This window comes from Leptodactylus fuscus, chromosome 4, assembly GCF_031893055.1.
Source record: "Leptodactylus fuscus isolate aLepFus1 chromosome 4, aLepFus1.hap2, whole genome shotgun sequence".
NCBI classification, from domain to species: Eukaryota; Metazoa; Chordata; class Amphibia; order Anura; family Leptodactylidae; genus Leptodactylus; species Leptodactylus fuscus.
Genome location: NC_134268.1, coordinates 205,101,473 through 205,124,871, shown reverse-complemented (window position 1 = coordinate 205,124,871; position 23,399 = coordinate 205,101,473). Strand labels below are relative to the sequence as shown.

The following is a 23,399-nucleotide window of genomic DNA, read 5'->3' as shown; positions in this document are numbered from 1 at the left end:
TTACCTCTAATTCAATAAATTGAGTTCCTATAGATGTAACTATGTAACAAGCGATGCATCTAATTAATTCCACAATCTTAATAATGGTCAGTGGTGATTTCAGTAAAGTACAAAGTGCGACATATGGCCACTGGTAACCAAAAACCTGGAGGACTGAAGGATTCTCAGCGCTGGAGTGACACAGTTAAAAAAAGAATTGAGTGGCGTTTTATTTTTCCCATAACATTTGTAGCCATTTTTGTTTTAGAAGTTAGATAACCCCTTTAAATGCTTTCTCATGTAACTCGATACAGTCTTGTTCCTTTATTTTTGCAAGTAAGGAAATAACCAGAAGTTAGATGATGCATGCAAATGTGTGCGCTGGTGCATGCTGTAGAGTATTCTATCAGGAGATCTAGTCTTTCTATGTTAAAGTAAAGCAATTCTGAAAACATGCTTATGTCCTAAACACCGGCCTGAATGGTAGAGCGACATGTAGGAATAGATAACAAAGGGGTCAGCAGCAGGTCCTCCTTTAGATGAATGTACCTTTATAATGCCTTGATGTAATGTGCGCTGTCAATGCTGCAACCTATATTTGCACCAGAAGCAGTGAGCTCTGACCGCTAACACCAGTGAAGCAAGACGGAGCAAGCAGGATCCCACAACGTGTGGTGTATATGGTATTCTGTAGTCTAGACTCCTGACTCGATAGCTTTTATGCTCTTTAGTCTAAGGTACATGACACTTTACCTATTAATGTTATTGTACAACAAGGACAGACCTCTTTCTTGGGGCAGCCAGTTTACGAACTTATCCCTACAGTGCCCAGTTTTGGGGATCCTCTTTTATTTCTGTTGTATTGCTGGCATTGCCACATTTTGGAGATATAGTATTACATGGTTCCTGTTGAAGGCAATGGTTGTATACAAGGTATACAGGGGTCCTAAACCTTTCTGAGGGTTGCCATTAATTCTCAGCCTTCCTCAGGTGTCCACCAAATGGTTGGTTGATGGACATCACCAGGAATTCAGAGGCCCTGGTTAACATGTAATGCATGACCATGTAAGTCCTTCAGCGTTATGGCCAGCCCTAGCATGGCTATCCTCTTTGTTTATTACCAAGATGAAGTGGATGAGCGAAATACAAGTCTAAATCCTATCAATATTTTGTAGGAAGGTGCAGAGGTAGCAGTGGTTACTGGGCCCTCCACCCTGAAGGGGCCAACTATTCCTCTGACAGATAAAATATACCACTTCGAAGTAGCACAAGGTATTTAGGGGCCCCATTACAAATTTTTCACCAGAGCCCAATTACGCCTCTGGCCTCCACAGAGCTTTGATCTCAACATCATCCAGTCTGTCTGGGGTTACATGAAGAGACAGACGGATTGGAGCAAGCAACATCCACACAAGATCTGTGCTTAGTTGTCCAAGATGGTGGCGGGAACAACCTCCCTGCTGAAAACTGTCAGCAAGTACTGAGAAGAACTGATGGAAGGCAAAGGGCAAAGGTCACCATAATATTGATGGGATTTACATTTCTCTATTCTTCATTCACTTTATATTTATAATTGCCAAAAATTAATTATTAACCCTTCTATTTCTGAGAACAGTCTGAATTTCCAGCAATTTTTCCACACCTTCCTATAATGTTTGCACAGCACTGTATAATAAATAAATGAAAATAAAAGAAAAATCGAATATAATAAGCAAATAATAAATTAGATAGATAGATAGATAGATAGATAGATAGATAGACAGACAGATGTGTAGTTAGATTAGCATTTGCTATTCATCGAAGTAATTTCAGTATTTTCTCTGCTTTTTTTTAACATTAAGTTTGGGACATAACCATCAAATATCAGATTATTAAAAATGGAACACTTCCACCCTGCTGTGGCAGCCAAGGGATTAGCTTCCAGATTTCTGACAGGTTTATACGAGAAGAAGTGGACCTGGGAACGGCTTTAAAAATAAATTATGTAATTCTTTGGTGTAGTTCTGATACTCTTTTGCAGCTATTCGTGGTACACTTGGTCTCTGTTAACCTTCAGCATTCGGTACGGTGCAGAAACGACAAGGTAGCACCCCATGTACGCCTCTATAAATAGCTCAATTAACCCATTCACCAGCGGAGGGGCCAGCTGGGAGCACTTTTGAAGGCCGTTCAGGGTTAATTTAAAAAAAAAAAAAAATTGTCAGGATGATAAACTGCCCAGAGAACTGAAGCACAAACACATTTAATCTGTCTCTCAGTTCCAGGGTTGCTGGACTCGAGCCAGCTCTAGCAAATAAACCTAAGTAAGTGGAAACTTTCTCAGTCTTGGTTCCGAGAACTGACAGTGAACTGTGCCTGCCTGGACGGCTTTCTGCTCCCTGTCCCTGAATCGCATTGTAAGAAGTGGACAGAACCGATATATTTTGTGGCACTTGGTAACCCGTTCACTGCCTGAATGCTGACTGCACAAGAAGGAACTATTAAAGGAACAATGAATCCAATAATGAATGATACAAAGAACTAAACAAGAAATGTAGTTGCCTTCAAAGCTTCAAAGTCTTCCGAATTTGCTTTGTGTTCTTGAAAGTCTTGGAGAAATAATGCAGCGAACACGGGGTTAATATACAGCTGATCAGTTCCATCTTAGGCTGGTGGCCAGCTACAATGGGTGGGGCTTGGTAAAGAGGTGGGGCTTGGTAAAGAGGAGGGGTTAGTAAAGAGGAGGGATTGGTAAAGAGGCGCGGTCGGTAAAGAGGAGGGGTTGGTAAAGAGACGGGGTCGGTAAAGAGGAGGGGTTGGTAAAGAGGCGGGGCTTGGTAAAGATGAGGGGTTGGTAAAGAGGTGGGGCTTGACAGGCTTTTTGTTCTACTGTTGCTCCAGACAGTTGTCTTAGGGTAAGTTCACACTGAGTTTTTTGGTCAGGATTATGAGGCCGTATCCGCCTCAAAATCCTGACAAAAAAGACATCAGGTGTTTTTTTCCGGGAGCCGGTGTGTTCCGGTACCCGGAAAAAGAAGCGAATTGTTCATTCTTCAGGTTCCGGTCCAAAAAAACCCTGCGTGAACTTACCCTTCGGTTGGTGGCCAGCTGGAGTGGGTGGTGCTTAGTAAAGAGGCGGGGCTTGATGTGTGTTTTGTTCTGCTGTTGCTCCAGCCAGTTGTTTTACAGTCAGACACAGGACACTGAGGAGGAGATGGACATGGCTGAGGTCTTGGGACACAGATTTTAATTATAATATGATACAATATAGAACCGAAGGAAAATAAGATAAAGGGAAGAAGGGCTACTATTATATATATATCTATTTACTGTTCCTTTAAATGTTGCGACATTACATGCTTCCATGTTCTGCCACTTTTTGTTTTATTTCTACTAAAAACATTCTTAAACGAAGTCCATATTTGCCCTATAAACACGTCTGCTTCTGCCGCGCTGCAGTGTGTACACTGTCACAAGCAGTTTTCCATTTTTAGAGAGAGTACCCAAAGCTTAAGGCCTCAAAGCCCCGCTTGCCTGCACTCAGTTAGGGAAGAATTTGCAGTGCATTTGTTCATATTTGCTTTGTGATGAATCCAATAGGGAAAGAAAATCTTCTGGCGTGATCCTTGGCCCTTTCTCAAAGAAGCATTTGTGGACAGAGAGGAAAAATCAATCGTGTGTTCCAAAAATACAAAATAAAAAAAAATTAAAAAAATGCCGTACTCCGAGATGATAATGACCTTAGGTGTACTTGTCTAGATTATTACTGCAGAGCTCTAAGCGGGAAGTGTCCAGCAATCTGCATGTTTGGCTTAATTTGATGCATTTAGGCAATCTTCGCAAGGCAGAACTCATTAACTTTATTTCATGGCAGCTCCCAGATGTGCAGGGTGAGCTCAGTATTCCACTGGTAAACATTCTTTTCCATCTTACTCTATGAAACTAAATGGAATTTTTGGGAAATTAAGTTTTAAAGCTGACGTCCAGGATTTAAGAAAAAAAAAAATTCTGAACAGCAGGGAATTTGCAAAAATAAAAAATACACACCTATTCTCACCTGTTCAATCCTCTGCCTGTTTAGCTGTATTGTCACATGTGCATAGTTGGCATCTAGTTGCTGCAGATTGGTAAATAGAGGCGTGAGTGTTGGCGCTCGACCTTCAGGAATTAAATAAGTTAGGGTAAGTTCACACGGGGTTTTTTGGTCAGGATTTTGAGGCCTTATCCGCCTCAACATCCAGACCAAAAAGACAGCTCCCATTGAAATCAATGGAAGCCGGTCAGTTCTTTTTTCCGGGAGCCGTTTGTTCCGGCTCTTGGAAAAAAGAAGCAACATGCTCATTGTTCAGGCTGATTCGCCTCGCGATTCGGCCTGAAGTCACTCCCTCCTCCCGACTACACCCATTCATTGGGCCTAATCCGGAGCGGAGTGCGCAGCTGGATGCCGGTGAAATGCACCACCATTCAGTTGCAGCTACCTGTATTTTATAAACCTGTGTGAACTTACTCTAAGGCTGGATTCACATCGACATTGGTGTCTCCATTCGGACACCAAAAATCGCCAGCGAAAAAGTTTTTCGTTTGGCAATTTCAGTCAAAAGCAACGGACATCTGAAGGACCCAATTATAGTCCGTTGGGTCCATTGGCCTTCGTTTGTGCCCGTTATTTGTAAAGTACGTTTTTCCATTTTTTTGGACCTCCAACAGAAGCCACGACACCAGTGTGAACCTAGCGTAAGTATTTATTTATTTTTAATGACATTCCTGGGTAATTGGATTTTTATTTTATTTTATATAATTTCCAGGTATTTGGCTTTTATAACTTTCCCGAGTATTTCAATTTTTTTTTTGATAACTTTCACAGGTAATTGGATTTTTTTTTTAACATTGCCAGCTATTTGCATTTTTTTTATTTTCTGACCTTACTAGGTATGTGTTTTTTTTCTTCTTCTAATATTAAGATATTCCCAGATATTTTAATTTTTTTAGATTATTTTTTTTTTTAATAATGGTGAACTTTTAAAAATACTCATCCCCCCCCCTCAATAAATAAATAAATAAATAACAGAGCAATAATGCTTTACCGTGTGGTAACAAGATTTACAATGCTCTGTGTCAGTCAAATCCTTATAGTGAGAGCTTATTTTATAAGACCATGTTATAGCTCCAATATGATATGGTGATTCATTTCTTACTTTCTCTGTGTAAGGCCTCGTCCGCATCTGTGTTTGGATTCTGTCTGGAAGAATCCACATGAGGACCCCCCCCCCCCCCCCCGAACGGAATACCGAACGCAACTGCAAGTGGTGTGCAGTGAAAGCACACGGACCCCATACACTATAATGGGGTCCGTGTGCTTGCCGCCAGATCTCTGCACGGATCATACAGATAGTAAAGTACTTCACAATCTACTTTCCTGCCTGCATGATTCGTGCGGGGAGCGCGGCCAGCACATGGACCCCATTATAGTCTATGGGGTCCGTGTGCGATTACTGTACACCGCTTGCAGTTGCGTTCGGTATTCCGTTTGGGGGGGAGTCCTCATGTGAACTCCCCGAACGGAATACCGAATGCAGATGTGAACAAGGAATTACTCTGAAAGCTCGATTTACTGATATAAAGCTCCAGAGCCCCTACATTGTTAAATGACATAATCCTGATTTTCTGCAGCCACCACTAGCAGCGCTTGCTTTTTTATTGTGAGCAAACAATAGTTCTGCGCCCAGAAATGGCCTAAAATGTGCTTCAACTTGGTTCATTTTTGGCGAATAGTGGTGTATTTCAGCTCCAGCACCTTGTTCGCCACTTAGTGGGTGGAAGGTGGTGGACTATATATTCATAATATATTCACAATATACTTGTACATTTTTAGAAAGAATAACAGAGAACAATGCAAATATCCAAGAAAAGATGTTGCAGAATTGATATTTGGGGGAGGTATATCCCGGTAGGTACTGGCTAATACAGACATGTCAGTAGAGTTGGCAGATCCTCTGTAGACTTCACATACTAGTTATGAGTGAACTAGCTTACTTTATTGTTAGTTTCTTTGATGCTTGGAGCCTGATGACAGCAAGGATTATTCTCATGCCTTCACTAGACATGCTTGCATGTGTTGTGTGGTTAGTTGTGCACGCAATATTACAGGCTAGTTCCAGAATAATCTGTACATTGAGACAACTGGAATGTGCATTTAGAAGAGGCTTTACATTTGTGGAACAAAACAGTGGATCAACCCAACGTAACCATCAACCAGATTTTGCCCAATTTGGCCAGACATAGAGATGTAGCAGAGTGATCCCGAACTTCTGAAATTGATTAATTTGTTGCAGCGTGATATTTTATCAAAGAAGAAAACAAAAACCAGTGACTATGGAAATGTTTCCTGTTATTTAAGCCATTCTTAAAGCACCAGGTCTGGTCCTGTATGGTCAGCTTAAAGGGGTTGTCCCATCACAAGGATCCTATCTATACTGCTTGTAAATGTGGATGTAAGACTTTTCCTAAATACATTGCTTCAGCAAAACTCCTTTGTTTGTCCACTATCTTACTTTATTCAATTCTTTGTGGCCACAGCCCTGACTTAGCTGCTCCTGAGTCAAATGATGTATCTGCTGCTCTCAGGGGGGAGGGGCTAAGTGCACGGGAGCCAGCCTGTGTATCTAGCTATTCCTGTGTCTCTAGCTATTCCTGTGTCTACACCATGTGACCTAGGTCCTGCACTCAGATAGAGGAGAGGAGCTGCTTTCATTTCTTCTGTTCTCCCAGTTATCAGGCTAGCTAATTCAATTGTGTTCATTATGGCAGAGACAGGCAGTCTCTGTATGTAACACAGAATGGAGTTGCTGCTGCCTGTACTTCATAGTCCAATGTGGGTGGGCGGAGCTACACGCGAATTTGGGGGTGGAGGTTGCCTGTGAAACCCCGCCCACCAAATGATGCAAGAAACCAGGAAGAAAGAAGATTTTACAAGAGTGAAGACTGCTGAGTATGTGAGGTGGGAATACCCCTTTAAGCCTGAGGCCCCACGTTGCGGAAACGCAGCTTCTTTTGTTGCAGATTTTGCTGCGGTTTTATTTTGAGCCAAAGCCAAGAATGGCTACAGAGGGAATGGAACTATATAGGAAGTTCTTATACTTCTATCTTCTGCTCAATCCGCTCTTGGCTTTGGCTCAAAAAACCGCAGCAAAATCTACAACAAAAGCTGTGTTTCTGCAGCGTGGGGCCTCAGCTTAAGCCTAAAGCCATATATTGATGCATATAATTGATGCCTGTCCTAAGGAAAGATCACCAATTAATAAGTCCCAGAAAACTGCTTCTTTTAGGCTAAGGTCCCACGTAGCAGGCCATGGCAAAAAAGTGCTGTGGGAAGAACTGCAATGTGTGGATGAGACTCTGAAGACCACAGTCCACTTTACAAGGACTGTAAAACGCCACGGTTTTTGCCACGGCATTTAGGCCACATGGGGCTTGAGCCTTAAAGCTGAGACCACATGTGCTTAAAAAAAACCACGACATTTTACAATCCTAGCAAAGTGAATTAGACTTCATTTAATCTTATGAACACACTAGGGGAAAAAAAAAAAAACACTGCATGTTAATTTTACCAGTGGAAATGCTGCGTTTTCTCCATAGAGTAATATGGGGTGATGAGGCAAAAAATGGGAAAACACAGTGGAAAAGCAATGAAAAACATAAGTGTTTTTGTTTCTTTTTTCTTTTTTGCTGTGTTTCTGTTGCCTTTTTTTCTGCAGTGTTTTTTTTTTTAGCTGTGTTTCGCTATTCGTGGCCTTGTCCTAAAGTAGATCTCCAGGATCTCTTCTAGTGGAAAAAAAAAAGCTAGCGGCACCCATTGAAGTCAATGGGAGGCTTTTTTTTCCAGCACTGAAAATTCAGTGCCAAATAAAGCGCCATTTTCCTCCATGTGAATAGACCCTAAAGCATGGCTAACAGCATGGCAAGGTATAGAGCAGAAGTTTTAGCCACTGGTTAAAAAAAGAAAAATTTTCAGACTGCCTCTAACTACTTTAGATTTTAAATAAACAATAATAATAATTTTTTTTGTACAAACCAATAAAATTCAGGTTTCCTGTGAACTGAATGAAATGCTACTCAGTATAAGCTGGTCACTTATTCTTAAATTATTCTCCTATTTCTAACAATATGTCTGCAATCATTGCGCCCCCAACAGGCTGCCTTTATAGATTCTTAGACTTCTGAAAGGCAAATCTGCTTAGACATAAAACAAAATGCATAACTAAGCTGTTAGACAGTGTGAAGGGCACCCGTCTGTCACCCCATCAATTGCAGGGGGCTCATGAGTTTCTATGACATCTGCTAGCGGAGAGACGTAATACACTGCAATACAGATGTCTTGCAATGTATTATAGAATGCATTGCTAATAGTAATTATAGCAACCACCAGTTGCTGTAATTACTATTGTATAGCTATAAAAAAAAATTATAAAAAAAAGTTTAAGAAATTATCAGTAAATTATTACTAAACTTATACTTTTTTTTTAAATTAATGTCCATTGCTCTCCTCTGTCACAGGATGAGAGCAACGGACATTAAATGACAAATGCAAACTGAGCCCCCTGCATCTGGTGTCCGTCTGCATTTACCCCCATGTGCAAAACATGACAGCATTTCTTCCTTCGTGTTTTTTGCTTTTCTGAAGGAAGAAAAAGTCCTAAATTCAGGACATTTCCTTCTGTTCCAAAAGTAACAAACATTACGGGAGAAAGTGTCCATCATGATTTTTATATTATAGTCAATGGGAACAGAAACAGATGGAGGGGACTTTGCCTGTGTCCGTCGCTCTACTACCGATACAGTCATCCTATGGCAGATGAGAGCAACGAACTGTAATAATGGTGCCGTGAACATAACCTAACCTATCCCACAAAAAACAAGACCTGACACTATTGGAATGAGACAATGAAAAAAAAACTAAATAGTTACCTTAAGGCCAAAGCTGCCTCTTCCTTTAGGGGTTAATATGTTACGGCTATATCAGACCTGTATTATAACGGCAGTACGTGCCATATAGGTAAGAAGTTCCCATAATACGATGAAGCAGCAGCAGCTGATAGCGCACTATTATCTGGCCGGAGTTCACTGAACTGCTTATGTTGTTTGGCTGCCAAGAAGCCGACTGCAAATTCTGCGGTTGCTAATTGTGGTAAGGTAGTTGGACAAGCTAAAGATTTCTAGTAGCTGCCATCAGTTCTGACTCACAGCTTCTTATTGCATCTGGGCATAATTGTATAGTAAGAGATCCCAGCTCTCAAGTAAATCATGTAGTAATGGCATCCCGAGTACACGGAGGTCCAGATGCTTCGTGCTGCACAAATCTGCCATGTGTGTATGACGCTTGTCAAATCTGTATCTCGTGTCTCAGGAGGTTAATGAGAGACTCTCGGGGAGACAAAATACTAACATTTCCTGGAGGGATTTGCATTGTGAGTCAAGACTAATTACATGTAAGTTACCAAGTTATAACCTTCACAAAATTCTCCCCACCCCCCTCCCATTATTTCCCTGGAAGCCACATGTTTATGTATTTTGCTATTAGAGAGCCCTGCCAGCCCTTATATATGGAGGCCATCAGCTTTTTATATAAGTATGGTATATAGAGATTTTTAACATCATTGCATTTGAGGTTTGTGTGGCTTGAAGGGGTCATGCCCTGCTGCAAATGCTTCTGGGCCCTTGACCCATCACCTCACGAACCCTCCTCCCAACGAGGCCCATTCATTAGGCCTAATCCGGGGCGTAGTGCGCAACTGGATGCCGGTGCAGTGCACCAGCATTCACTCGCGGCTACCCGTGTTTTGGACCGGAACCTGAGACGGCTTCATAGTTCCCCCACATACTAATCATTCCCTAACACAGTATAATGTCCCATTTGGGCCCCCAAAACAATATAATTCCCACACAGTATAATGCTTCCACAGTGTAATACTCTCTTAATGGATTCCACATAGTACACTTCCTCAAACACAGTATAATGCCCCCTCATGCCTACAAAATTAACCAAAAAATAGCACCGTAAGGACTTACTGTTCCCTACTTCTCCATTATGTTTAACTTTATCTACATCCTGAGGACACAGATATAGTTGAAACTGGAACATACTTCCGACTGTCCTGAACAGTGGGTCAGCAACCAAAATCTAGGACAGATGGGTAATATGCAATACATAATCTATAAAATAAAGTAATTATGATTTGCTCTATATGGACATTGCATCATCTATCAAATCTACATTACATAAGGTTGTAATGGTTGTGAATGGAGGGCTGCATACTCCTGTATCTTTCCTTCTACCATCATGGCCATCTCACTGTGTAATGCATGTACACCTCTCCCCTTAGTCCAACATGTCCACGAGGTGACAAGTTTTGGGAAGACATCATCTGTCCACTTTCCATTGGTAACCGCTGAGCCACCCACCTGTTCATAGGGACCCAACAGCTAGGGAGGAGTCTGTCCACTGAGACCAGGGTAATATTAGTGATAAGTATGGATAGTGGAAAACCAAATGCACCTCCATTACTTTACTGGGACATCATAATGTCTATATGTGACATCATTATAGTTACTTCTGTATATGCTGTGATATCACACTACACAGTGATTTTTTTTTTGTGTGTGTGTGCATTATGGTTGTGCGATGAGGTAAGTGGAGAATTATTCCTGTACTGTGACATCACTGTGTGTATTATCCTGTACTGTGACATCACTGTGTGTATTATCCCTGTACTGTGACATCACTGTGTGTATTATCCCTGTACTGTGACATCACTGTGTGTATTATCTCTGTACTGTGACATCACTGTGTGTATTATCCCTGTATTGTGACATCACTGTGTGTATTATCCCTGTACTGTGACGTCACTGTGTGTATTATCTCTGTATTGTGACATCACTATGTGTATTATCCCTGTTCTGTGACATCACTGTGTGTATTATCCCTGTACTGTGACATCACTGTGTGTATTATCCTGTACTGTGACATCACTGTGTGTATTATCCTGTACTGTGACATCACTGTGTGTATTATCCCTGTACTGTGACATCACTGTGTGTATTATCCTGTACTGTGACATCACTGTGTGTATTATCCCTGTACTGTGACATCACTGTGTGTATTATCTCTGTACTGTGACATCACTGTGTGTATTATCTCTGTACTGTGACATCACTGTGTGTATTATCTCTGTACTGTGACATCACTGTGTGTATTATCCCTGTACTGTGACATCACTGTGTGTATTATCCCTGTACTGTGACGTCACTGTGTGTATTATACCTGTACTGTGACGTCACTGTGTGTATTATCCCTGTACTGTGACATCACTGTGTGTATTATTACTGTACTGTGACATCACTGTGTGTATTATCCTGTACTGTGACATCACTGTGTGTATTATCCCTGTACTGTGACATCACTGTGTGTATTATTACTGTACTGTGACATCACTGTGTGTATTATCCCTGTACTGTGACATCACTATGTGTATTGTCTCTGTACTGTGACATCACTATGTGTATTATCTCTGTACTGTGACATCACTGTGTGCATTATCCCTGTGTGTCATTGGACCTTATGGATACTTGTTACATTCCTACATGGAGGAAAAAGAGAAACGGTAAAGAAAAAAATCGTCTTTGTACTAAAGTGGTGTTATGTATGAAGATAGCAGAGTACAGCAGTCCTGTATAGATGAATGGAGCGTTCTCTAAAGACCTGGCCCTCCATTCATACATAGAACAGACCCCTTTTCTCACCACCTTTAGGGGTCCCAGCAGTCAGACCCTCACTGATGAGTTCTCCCCTATCCCATGGATAAATGATAACTTGTATTTACTGATATATTTTTTTTTAGCCTTCTAGAGCCAAAAATCTCTAGGTCAGGCCATGTGTAATGGGTCAGTTGGGAATGGCTAATGTATGTATACGGCACAGACCCAAATTATCAAGTTAGAAAAGTTATTGTTGAATTGGAAACTGTTGTCATTATCGCCATTAACACAAAGCCACTTAGCCAACGGGAACGCTGGCTCAGCCATTGACATTGGAAGCCGAGAAATATTGAATATGTGAACTCAGACAGTTAACATATCTGCATTGTAACAAGATCAGCCTTGTTTTATTCCTTGCTCCGAGTGTTTTGGATGCGGAGACAAAGAAGCAATTCAAATGAAACATGAACTTGTATAATCATTTGGTGGAAGCGGAGAGAGCAGCGGGGGAAAAAAATCACAGAACGTTCTCTAAAGACTAGAGATCAGTAGACAAATAGTGTTCCTAGCAAGGACAACGTGTGTACTTAGATACTGGAATATTCTGTCTAGTGTCTTACTAATAGCATTTGGTAGCGCCGCATGAAGAATCGTGACATTACATGCGAGAGCCGGACTCCATAATTGCCCTGCTCAGGCCTGCGTCGCTGCTAAAGTAGATTACTCTCCGCACACAAATCTCTTCATGAGCAGCTTGTGGTTTTATCCTGTTTGGACAGGTTAACCAGCCGTTATACAGAATATAGAGACATATTAAAGGGAACTTTTCACCACCTCCACCAAATATATCGTTTCAACAGATGCTACTCCACTGATTTCAGCACAGTTGAATTTTTTCTCTAGCCCCCGCCATTCCTGAGCAATTGGTGCTGTTAGTTTCAGTACCCAATATACCAAGTCATCTCTCTTCTGTGAAGTGGGCGGACTCAGACTTTATGCTCCAATTAGGACCGCCCACCTGATAGTAGAGAATTTAATCAGCATGATGAGTGCAGAGACAGAAAGAACTGATTGCTGGGGGCGACATGGTGGCTCTGTGGTTAGCACTGCAGCCTTGCAGCGCTGGAGTCCTGGGTTTGAATCCTGCCAGGGAACTACATCTGCAAGGAGTTTGTATGTTCTCCCCGTGTTTGTGTGGATTTCCTCCCATTCTTCAAAGATATACTGATAGGGAAAAATACATATATATTGTGATCCCTATATGGGGCTCACAATCCACATTAAAAAAAGAAAAAACTGATTCCTCAGGAACGGCGGGGGTGAAAGGGAAAATACCAATTTTGCTGGAATCAGTGAAGGGGAGCATATTTAAGCAAGCAAAGAGTTGCAGCTGGTAAAGCCAGGTAATAAGGTGACAGCTAGTGACAGTATAACAGTATTGTCTGGCATTATTATACTGTACATTTAGTGTCCTCCTGATAACCAGCCATGATGTCCTTATTGTGGTCAGGTTATCTTCTCATACATGTAGTGTCCTCCTGATAACCAGCCATGATGTCCTTATTGTGTCCGGGTTATCTTCTCATACATGTAGTATCCTCCTGATAACCTGTCCACAATAAGGACATCATGACCAGTTTCCTGACAAATCCCAGACCATAGAAAGTTCCTACATTCATGGTAATTATCCATTGGCAACTGATCAAGGCAAAAGATGTCACCACTAAGATAGTTAGGTGGAAATGTTTAAAACTCTGCAAAATTTTTAATTATTCATATTTGCAAAAATGTTTCACTTTAAATTGTCTACAAAGGTAAGTTTTTTATGTTCATAGGAAATACCCTTTAAGGCCCAGGGAGCTCGGTTTAGGGAATCTGACAATTTTCGTTGTGCTTGCAATTTGAGATATAGTAGTTGTCATATTTTCCTTCATTTCTTCGCTGTTGACGTTCCAAGATCTCACCATTTAATATAGGAAGGAGGAGGGGTTCCTGTGTTTAGGACTTTCCTCTCTTATATATAGCCCCTTGCGCTGGAGGACCTGACACATCCATACACAGACATGTCTTTCTATTCAGAGCTGTGAGAAGTATTATCTTCCATGTAGTAGATCTGCTGGGATAAGTGAACACTTGCTGCTGGGGTTCTTCTCAGTTCACAGTGGATCTCTATGGGTTCCAGCCTAGGAAGTCCCTGTGATCAGCTCATTTGTCATACCAAAAGAGATAAATGAAATAGAGAGTCTTAAATGTGGCAGTGGCAATCTCAACCATCCACGGAGCAAGGGTGCAATGCTTCTGTGTTGGTAGAGACTTTCGCATGCACCATTGATACCAATAGGAATTATGGAAATTGAATTATGAACATTTCACCTTTTTTGTACAGAACTGTAGTAGGAGTCTATAGGCTAGACTGAAGAGAGGTACAACCTTGTTTCCCAAGGATCAGTTGCATGCTTGAGTCTTAGGGGTTTGGCTGTGGTTTTGACATCAATGGGAGCTGAGCTGCAGTAACAATGCCTCACAGGGCAACATGGTGGCTCAGTGGTTAGCACTGCAGGCTTGTATTGCTGGAGTCCTGGGTTCAAATTCTGCCAGAGAAGGTTTGTATGTTCTCCTTGTGTTTGCGTGGATTTCCTCCCATACTCCAAAGACATACTAATAGGTAAAATGTACATTGTGAGCCCTACAAAAAAAAACAAAAACAAAACAAAGACAATGCCTCACCACTATACAGTGTACAGAGCAATGTCGTTAGTTCAGTGCACTGTATAATAAGGGGAAAGTACAGAACCCAGAACAACTCTCAGTCCCCCTACCAATCAGATATGTATAGCATAAAAAAATATCCTTTAAAGGGTTTTCTGGAATTGTAATATTGACATCCTATCCCAGAATAGGTCATCACTACCAAATTGAGAGGGGGATCCACCACCCAAAACCATCACTGATCAGCTGCGACCTCTTAACCGACTACCAGCACACCGCCATAGGGATTGTGCTTGGTTTTGCAGTTCAGCCCCATGAGACCCAATGGGACTGAGCTGCAAACAGGTCATGTGACATATGACTCTGATGTGTAATCGGAGCTGATTGGTAGGGGTCCTGGGATGAATATTACCCCTCCACTGATCAGATATTGCTGACGTTTATCTACTATAAACTATAGAATAGATTAAACATATATAGAAAATTTAATGAAAAACATGTATTTTGTCGTAATTTCTTCAATATGTTTTGAATTTATAAAGTGAAACTAAATCCCCCCGCCCCAGATGAACACTAGGATGCTACTACCCTCAGGCGCTTTCTAGCTTACGTAATAATTGTAATTTGTCTTCCTTCCAACAGCGCTTCTACAAGAAAGCTGCAGCCTTTGTGCTCCGTGCAGTTTCCAAACATTCGCCCCAGTTAGCTCAGTCGGTGGTGGATTGTGGGGCGGTGGACGCGCTGGTCGTCTGCCTAGAAGACTTTGACCCTGGGGTAAAGGAAGCTGCTGCCTGGGCTCTTGGCTACGTCGCCCGACATAATGCAGGTATGGATTCAGTAAGAATAATGTTACTGCTATAATAGTGACCGGGCTGCTTGTAAACAGATTCTATAGTTACATCATAACTCACATTGGACCGCACTGCTGCTATTAAACATAATGATGGTGTTTGCATGGCCTGACCTGTACGCATGTTCTTTATCAGAGTGGCTATAAATACAGATTAACAAAGCGAAGGATTGAGAATGACATAATAAAGATTACATAATAAAGTCTAATGTAGCCGGTGACGCTTTACATAACCCGGAAATAACTTTGGAGGTCACCTTAAAGTGCACCTCCGATTATAAAACAACTTTGCATACATGTTAGTCCAGGTGAATATAAGAAACTTTGTAATAGAGCTTATTAAATAAATCTGTTTCCTTCTCCACTTTTTAGGCTGCTCTCCTCCTTATCTATTACAGTCACCTCACACACAGAAGTCTATGAAGAGGGGAGGGGGAAGGAGGCTGTTAGTTGATGTATTGCCTCATTCTGTGTCATGGTAGAGTCTTGTCTTGAAACATAGCAGTGCTGAAATAGCTCACTGACTCGTAGTGTAGCAGAGCAGCTGTAGCCTTTTGGATGACTTTTCCAGAAGCCTCTTCCTCTCCCTTCATAGACTTCTATGTATAAAATAATTCAGTGTAATAAGTGGAGAAGAAAATCGGTTTCTTTTATAAAAAAATAATTCAAGTCTATGGCTCTGACAGAATAGCTTTATCCTGTGCTTGGGTGTTTCTATTGGCATAAAACACAGCGGCACAACATATGCTTGAGAACTGATCTGTTCCTAGATATGATCATGCTGTGGGGAAGGCTGAGGGACCAATCTGAAGGGGGATCCCATCTAACATGTGTGATCTGTCCAGTGAAAAGGTGATAAATGCTTCTGATGGAACCCTGTAAAGGGGTCGTCTCACTTTATAACGTCATATGGCATTACTCTATGATCAGCGAGTAGTCTGACCTATAAGAAATCCACTGATCTTATAATTAAAGGGGCCGCAGCAATACTCCATATTTTTCTCTGAACGACAGAGCCACATCTACTTTGGTATGCAGAGAATTGCAGCCTGGTCTCAGGGGAAACACGGTGGCTCAGTGGTTAGCACTGTAGCCTTGCAGCGCTGGAGTCCTGGGTTCGAATCCCACCAGGAACAACATCTGCAAGGAGTTTGTATGTTCTCCCCGTGTTTGCGTGGATTTCCTCCCATTCTACAAAGACATACTGATAGGGAAAAAAAAATGTACATTGTGATCCCTATATGGGGCTCATAATCTACATTAAAAAAAGCCTGGTGTCATTCACTTGTGCAGAAAAATATTAAGGGGCAAGTAAACCTGCGTTGTACCCACTCCACACTTGGGATGCTCCCATTATACTGTGATAGCATAATATCTTCATTTTTTTAACACAGTATGGACTCTTTAAGACAAATATCATTGTGAGCTGCTTGAGGGAATGCTTAAGGAAACAAAATTTAAACATATTTTTAAGTAAATCTTTAAATTTTGACTAATAATAATAATAATCTGACACTTTCCAAGTCCTCACAGACAGGATTACATTACAAGATAACACCTCTATAAATAACACCACAAAGCCATCATCACATCCACTACTGACAATAGACCATGTCACAGTTTATCTATTCCCCCTCCCTGCACAGAACAGAATAGATCTCCAGACCAAGACTACGCTGTAAAGCATATCACTAAATGCTGTTAACAGAGCAGAGGAGAGGCTCAGGCAAGATGGCCGCCTCCATAATCATGTGCAGAAAATAATTATAAAAAAAAATCTACAATCAGAAAATAAACACAGACTGGAAAAATGTGATAGATTTCTCTATCTGGTTTTAATAAATAGATAAAATAAATAATTCATTAAAAATAAAAAATAAAAATATATTATTAATAAAATTTATTATTATCATTATTATTTATTATTATTATTATTATTATTATTATTATTATTATTTTAATTTAAAAAAAATAATAATTTAGAAAGTAAACCTTTAACTTATGACTTTATGGCAGCCATATTTTAGGTTTTGAGTTGGTTCTCTATTCCACAACTGCTGGCCGCTGACAGACACAGAAGATTACAATGCGAGCTATTGTTACAGGAAGCAGAGATGTTCAGTCTCTGTCTAATAGAAGACTACAGCTTAAATGTAGCAAGCTGTAAATCCATTGGGCTGGCGGAGTTGATGGACTGCAGAAGTGGTTTTCTTGGGTAGAGGGTTTACTTGGATATGAACTTTACAAGAAACAGAGGGATTACACTTAATCTCGTTTGTGTGTTGCTCTATACAGTCGGCCGGGGGTATTTATGGTAATCTGCGGCTTTTCAGAATTGCTCTGCCACAGTTCAAAGGTCAGGGAACATGATTATATCCTTGTGTGATACAGCATTCTGAAACTCTCCAGAGGTTCTACACCTGTGCGAGCCGACCGTACCCACTACAGGGGCTGGCCCCGTGCCAGCAAACACGGCACAGGCACAAGTACTTGTTAATATGACCAACGCAAGGGGAAATTATTTCACTCGATGGAAAAAAAAATAAACCGCACAAAGGCTTTTGGTTCACAAAAAAATAAATGAAAGGGACACATTTGCTCATTTCCACGTCTGCCTGCTATGTACATGAATATAAATACGGGTAGTCTGGAATGTTAGGGGGGAAAAAACTACTTAAAGTTAGCTGTGGGGAGAGAAAACTAGAAGGGAAATAGGTCCTGAGATAGCAATACAGCATGGTATAGTGCAGTATATAGTAATAATATAATAGATCAGCTACATACTGTAGGTGCTATGTATATGAGGCTGCTTTCACACAATCGTAACGTTGGTGATGTTTGGCATCTGTGACGCCATACGCGGACTCGCTGCAGGTCATCCTCTAGTGGTCCTCATGAGGTGCCGGCATGTAAGCGGCCTAGCTGTTGTACCCTCTACTATCTCTCTGTCCCTTGTATTATAGGCCCCATAGCAGTTGGTATGCCTGGCACATACACTCCTCTGTAAGACATCATACTAGAATGAAAGCTGTCTATACATATTAAGGTAAAATGGCCAAGCTGAGCATGCATGTGTATTGGAGAGTTGGGAGGAATTGTCTCAGCAAAAAGAATGTTCAATCAATAGCAACCTAAAGCTGTCCCATATATGTTAGGGTCCATTCACACGGAGGAAAATAGTGAGGAATTTGCTGCATTTTCCTCCGTGTGACTGCACCCTTAGGGCTTGTATGACCAACAGCTATCTCTTTAGATGTCCCATACACATGCATATTCGGCTCAGTTAAGTACGCATGTGTTGTCAGTAGGGAGAGCTTTCTGAAATCAAGCATTGAGCCGTTGAAATCCATCTACCTGGTCCTTATCTCCTCTGACTTCTACTGTCGGGAATGGGAATTGAGAGATCCATTGTAGATTAATACCCCACGGATAAAGGACGCAACCAAAAAAACTGTGGAGAAGACAGCGCTGGAATCGTGTTGTGTTTTCTTCCGCGGCGTTTTTCACAAAAGAGAGTTTTCCTCTACAAACTTTCTACTTCTATATCTATATGGAAAACACCAGCGTCTCTGTAGGTAGAATAGACATGCTGCGATTTGCAAAAAACACACACGTTTTTGAAATCTTAGCATTTCTGCTGCAGATTTTTTCCTGCAATGTGTGAATGGGAATAGCCAGAATCCCATCTACTTTGTAGGTACTGTGAAGCGCTGCTTTTTTTGCTCCATGGGAACTTAATAATAAATTTTATTTATATAGCGCCAACATATTTCGCAGCGCTGTACAATTTGTAGGGTTCAAATACAGACAGAAAGATACATTACAAAGAAAGTCATTTCACACAATGGGACTGAGAGCCCTGCTCGCAAGAGCTTACACTCTATGAGGTAGAGGGGGTGACACAAGAGGTAGCAGGGGCAGCATTACTTATACAGGGGGTCAGACAATGTTGTAATAGAGGTTACTGTTATTACACAAACATAAAACTTTATGAGCTGTCACTAGTCGTGTCCTGTAACATATGGATGGAGCTTGGACCTATAAAGTTAGCCTGAGATGGCATCATATCATGTGGGGTAATGTGGGAGCGGGGACAGAGGAGGGTTAGATTTTGGGGATTCTAATTATAGTACGGAAGGGTTGACATTAGGAATTGTGATAGGCCTGTCTGATAAGATGTGTCTTTAGTTTGCGTTTGAAACTGTAGAAATTGGGAGTTAATCTGATTGTCCGGGGTAGAGCATTCCAGAGAAGTGGTGCAGCTCGGGAGAAGTCTTGTATATGAGCGTGGGAGGTTCTGATAATAGAAGATGGTCATCCACTCCTGATGAAATGATTGGCAGACATTTATCAAGTGTTTATGGGCAGCTTAAAGGGGTTTTCTTTCCCCAGTTGTAGGCGCCTCCAGAAGCTACTGCTGTGGATGTGGCCAGAAGCAGCTCTGTTCCTAGTCAAGTAATGGGCACAGCACTGCAGCTTCATCTATTGTATAGTGGTGGCACCAGGTACTGCAGCTTGACTAGGAACAGAGCCCCATCCACAGCAGTAGATTCCGGCGCTAGGAAGTGGATGGATCAGCCGAGCAGTGTCATGTCCATGTGTTAGACTACCACTGATCAGATACTCATCACTCATCCAGTGTAAAAAACACCTCTGACCTGTAAACCCTTTAATGCAATATGTACATTAAAGTCTTGTCCCAGTTCTTACCTGATGTGTCTTCCATTATTTTTTTTTTTGCATTTTCACAAAAACATAGTCTGTAAATAAGACTCCATTTACAGCACCGTTGCAAACTTCACCGGCCATTTCCCGTATTTTGTGGATTTTCTGTAAGTAAATGGACACATGCTTGACTGAGGTATTGTCTGCCGTCTAGGATCGGTTACCTGAAATAAAAAGATAGATTTTTTTTTCTTCTTCTTTTTTTTATACGTTATCAAACTTTCAGGTTGAACATTTGGAAACTTTGATGGCGCGGAGTCTTTGTGCACATTACGTCACTGCTGGTTTCATCCACCAGACAGATTCATTCACTGTCTGCGAGCCCCCATTGTAGGTAAAACCTCTTTTAACTTACATCCGGTGTTTGGAAAGAGCACATAAAATATATTCTGTTCACATAAGCAATCTGATTCCCGGCTGGATAGACGGAGAAGCTTGATAGCCTTGTGTTTTGTCATTAGTGTAAAGCCCTTTTGAAAAGGTTGTTGCGAACATTTGCGGTGAGATGGAAATGGCTTATGACTGTACTCCGTCTAACCTGTCAGCTGGTCAGGGATTTTGAGTTATACACCCGCTACATAAGAGTATCAGAAGTTTGCAAATCCGACAAACCTCCCCCCCCCCCCCAAACACTGTATTTAGAATGCAATGAAAAGATACTTTGTTTCAGTTCCTCAACATTTTTAAAGGGAGTCCATCAAGTCCAAAATGCCTCCTAATCTAATAATAGTTTCATGTCGAGGCCTGTAATAAAAGCAGAACCATACCTTTAGGCCCTACGTTGTGGAAACGCAGCTTTTATTTTTTGCTGCAGGTTTTGCTGCAGTTTTTTGAGCCAAAGCCAATAATGTTTACAAAAGAAATGCAAAATATATAGGAAGTTCTTATAGTTGTCCCTTCTGCTCAGTCCACTTGCCGAGTTTCCTCAATGTGGGGTCTTTAGCCTTATGGCCACAGACAGATGAGGTAACGCAGGTCATCTATCGGTATGCAAATCAGCCTGCAAGTGCACTGTGGGTGGGGCCTGATTTATCAGATATGCCCGCTACAGGCAGCCGCTAATGCTCCAGGTCTTCGCTGGAATCACCACCCAAACATGCCCCTTTAGCAAAAGGGGTTTTCCAGGCTCATATGGATTTTTTATATTGATGATCTATCCACAGTATGTGATTTGCTCTGGCAGTCTCTGAGTGCCAGAAGATGCTGGATGCTGGTCCTATACTAGGAGCGGTGCCACAGCCCTCTTTACTGTATAGCATTGGTTCTGGGGAATAGCAGCTCTGCTCCTGTCATATGAATACAAGGATCCTGCATTTGTTCACTGCAGCATCTTCTGGAAGAGCTGCTCTGTGCAGGGATAGAGGAACTATTCTGTGGATTGGCCATTGGTATGGAAAATCCATTTGGGGCCAGATAAGCCCTTTGCTGACATTTTCAGTCTGTGTCTGCCTTGTGGCTGTCTGTAGGCAACTCTGGCTCATCAGTATAAGGCCCCGTTCACACGGAGAGCGGATTGGAAGATTTTGGCCCCGTGAGTGACGCGGGAAGCCACGTCACTCTCGCGCCAAAATGCACCTGCAACGACTGTTGCAGCTTCCCCCTCCGGAGTAGGCTCAAATAAACAGGCCGACTTCGGAAGGTACTGCTGCGAGGCGGACGCCAGGGCTGAGTCAGCCGCGGAGTCTGCCTCAAGAAAGGACAGCTCATTTCTTCTTTCCCTGAGCATCATGGCGGTCTACATTATGATGTAGATTAAACGCCATAATCCGCTCCCTCTTGCCCCGTGTGAACGAGCCCTAACATGGCCCATCCAAGGTCATGGACACTTATGGCCTTTTATTGTTAGTTTACAGACACTTTATGTAACGTATCTTTACCCTGTGTCACTAGAAGTTCTTAGTGGGTATAAATGTGTATTCAGACAACATTGTTAGGGGTTTCAAGACCCCATAATGACTCCTCGTAGCACAGTAACAAGTACACTGGTGAACGGTAGAGAATATAGAACTCGCTTTAGGATACATTTATATCAAGCTTACATAGTCTGTTACTTTAGCAGTTACAATAGGGAGTAAAGGGATTGTCCGGTCTTCTCAGAGTTCCTTTGTTATGTAACAAAACACACTTTTTGGGGATTAAAAAAAAATAATGTAAAAAATGGTGGAAAATATAATAAAGTGGGAAAAAGCCCAACAACGACAAAATGTCACCTGTTCAATCCGCTGCGGGTCCGGTACTGATGTCCCAGTCTTTAATATGTAGTGTAGATCTATATATATCTGTTGTTCTATTTAGAGAGACTTATTTTTGTTGATGTGTAAGCCTATGCCTCTTTCTATATGTAGTGTCTTCTACCCTATAGGGCTGTTCATTACTGTGGCAGGATGTCACACCAGGTGCTGCACAGATCTTGTACAGAACATACATCTGAAGTACAAAACAGGATAGGAACAGAAACCACAGCTTTCAGAGCTGCCAGTCACATCTTGTGGTTCAGGCCTCACTTTTGTGGTTGATTGCAGTATTATGGTTATCTATAACGTCACCTATTACAGGCAGTACTGCAGATAATGGCCGACATGCTGGAGCGCTGCTCGGTCTGATCATTGAGGCGTGATAAATAAGTGATATTTGTGCTGCCATATTAGTTACACATCTATAATGCTGTTAGCGCAGTCACTGATTTCTATTAAGGGACTTGTATTATGTTACATTAAAGGGGCTGTCCAGGCAAAATATTATTATTTTTTTTCAACTTTAACTGGGGGTTTTCCAACCTTTAATAGCAGGATGCTGTAGGCTACAAAGGATATCAGTGGGCTACTATGAAAATGCTCCCTGTATTCTTGTCATGTGTTTGCAGTCCCCTGCTGGTAATAATTCAGCACTGCAATGACATCCCATCTCCCATCACCAAGCCCCACAGCCAATGAGAAGGAGCAAACATGGTACCTTTTGTTATTTTATGTGGATCTGCTTTATCCTAAAATTAGGGGTTGTCCACATTGGCAGAGAACAGAGCACTGGGACGGATGAGTATATATTTTTTTATGCTTCCCCAGCCTCTTCCAGGGTTTCCGAAAAACATGGACGACCCTTTCAACCCTATAATATTTACCGAATATATAGTTGAGTATAAGCCAAATTTTTCAGTACAGTTTTCGTGCTGAAAAAGCCCCCTCGGCTTCCGACTAATGTTAAAAAAATAATTCAAGGGGCCATGCGGTGGCTCAGTGGTTAGCATTGCAGCCTTGCCACGCTGGAGTACTGGTGTTCAAATCCCGCCAAGGGCAAAGAACCATCTGCAAGAGGTGCGGAAAAGCTGCTGCGTTTTGAAAAACATTGCATGTCAATATTAGCAGAGAGAAAAACAGGAAAAAAAAATCAATAAAAAGGGCTGCAGAGA

The 23,399-nt window shown here is 41.6% G+C and overlaps 1 protein-coding gene across 2 annotated transcripts in view; it reads left to right on the top strand.

Moving 5' to 3' along the window:
* Window positions 1–23,399, top strand: part of SPAG6 (sperm associated antigen 6) — a 149,166-nt gene that overhangs the window by 42,499 nt on the left and 83,268 nt on the right. For both annotated transcript variants that reach the window (XR_012715477.1, XM_075271736.1), the window contains exon 4: window positions 15,061–15,244. Coding sequence is in view for 1 of the 2 variants with exons in the window: in XM_075271736.1 (XP_075127837.1) it covers window positions 15,061–15,244 (184 nt within the window). In the remaining variant the exon portion in view is untranslated. The remainder of the gene's footprint in view (window positions 1–15,060; window positions 15,245–23,399) is intronic.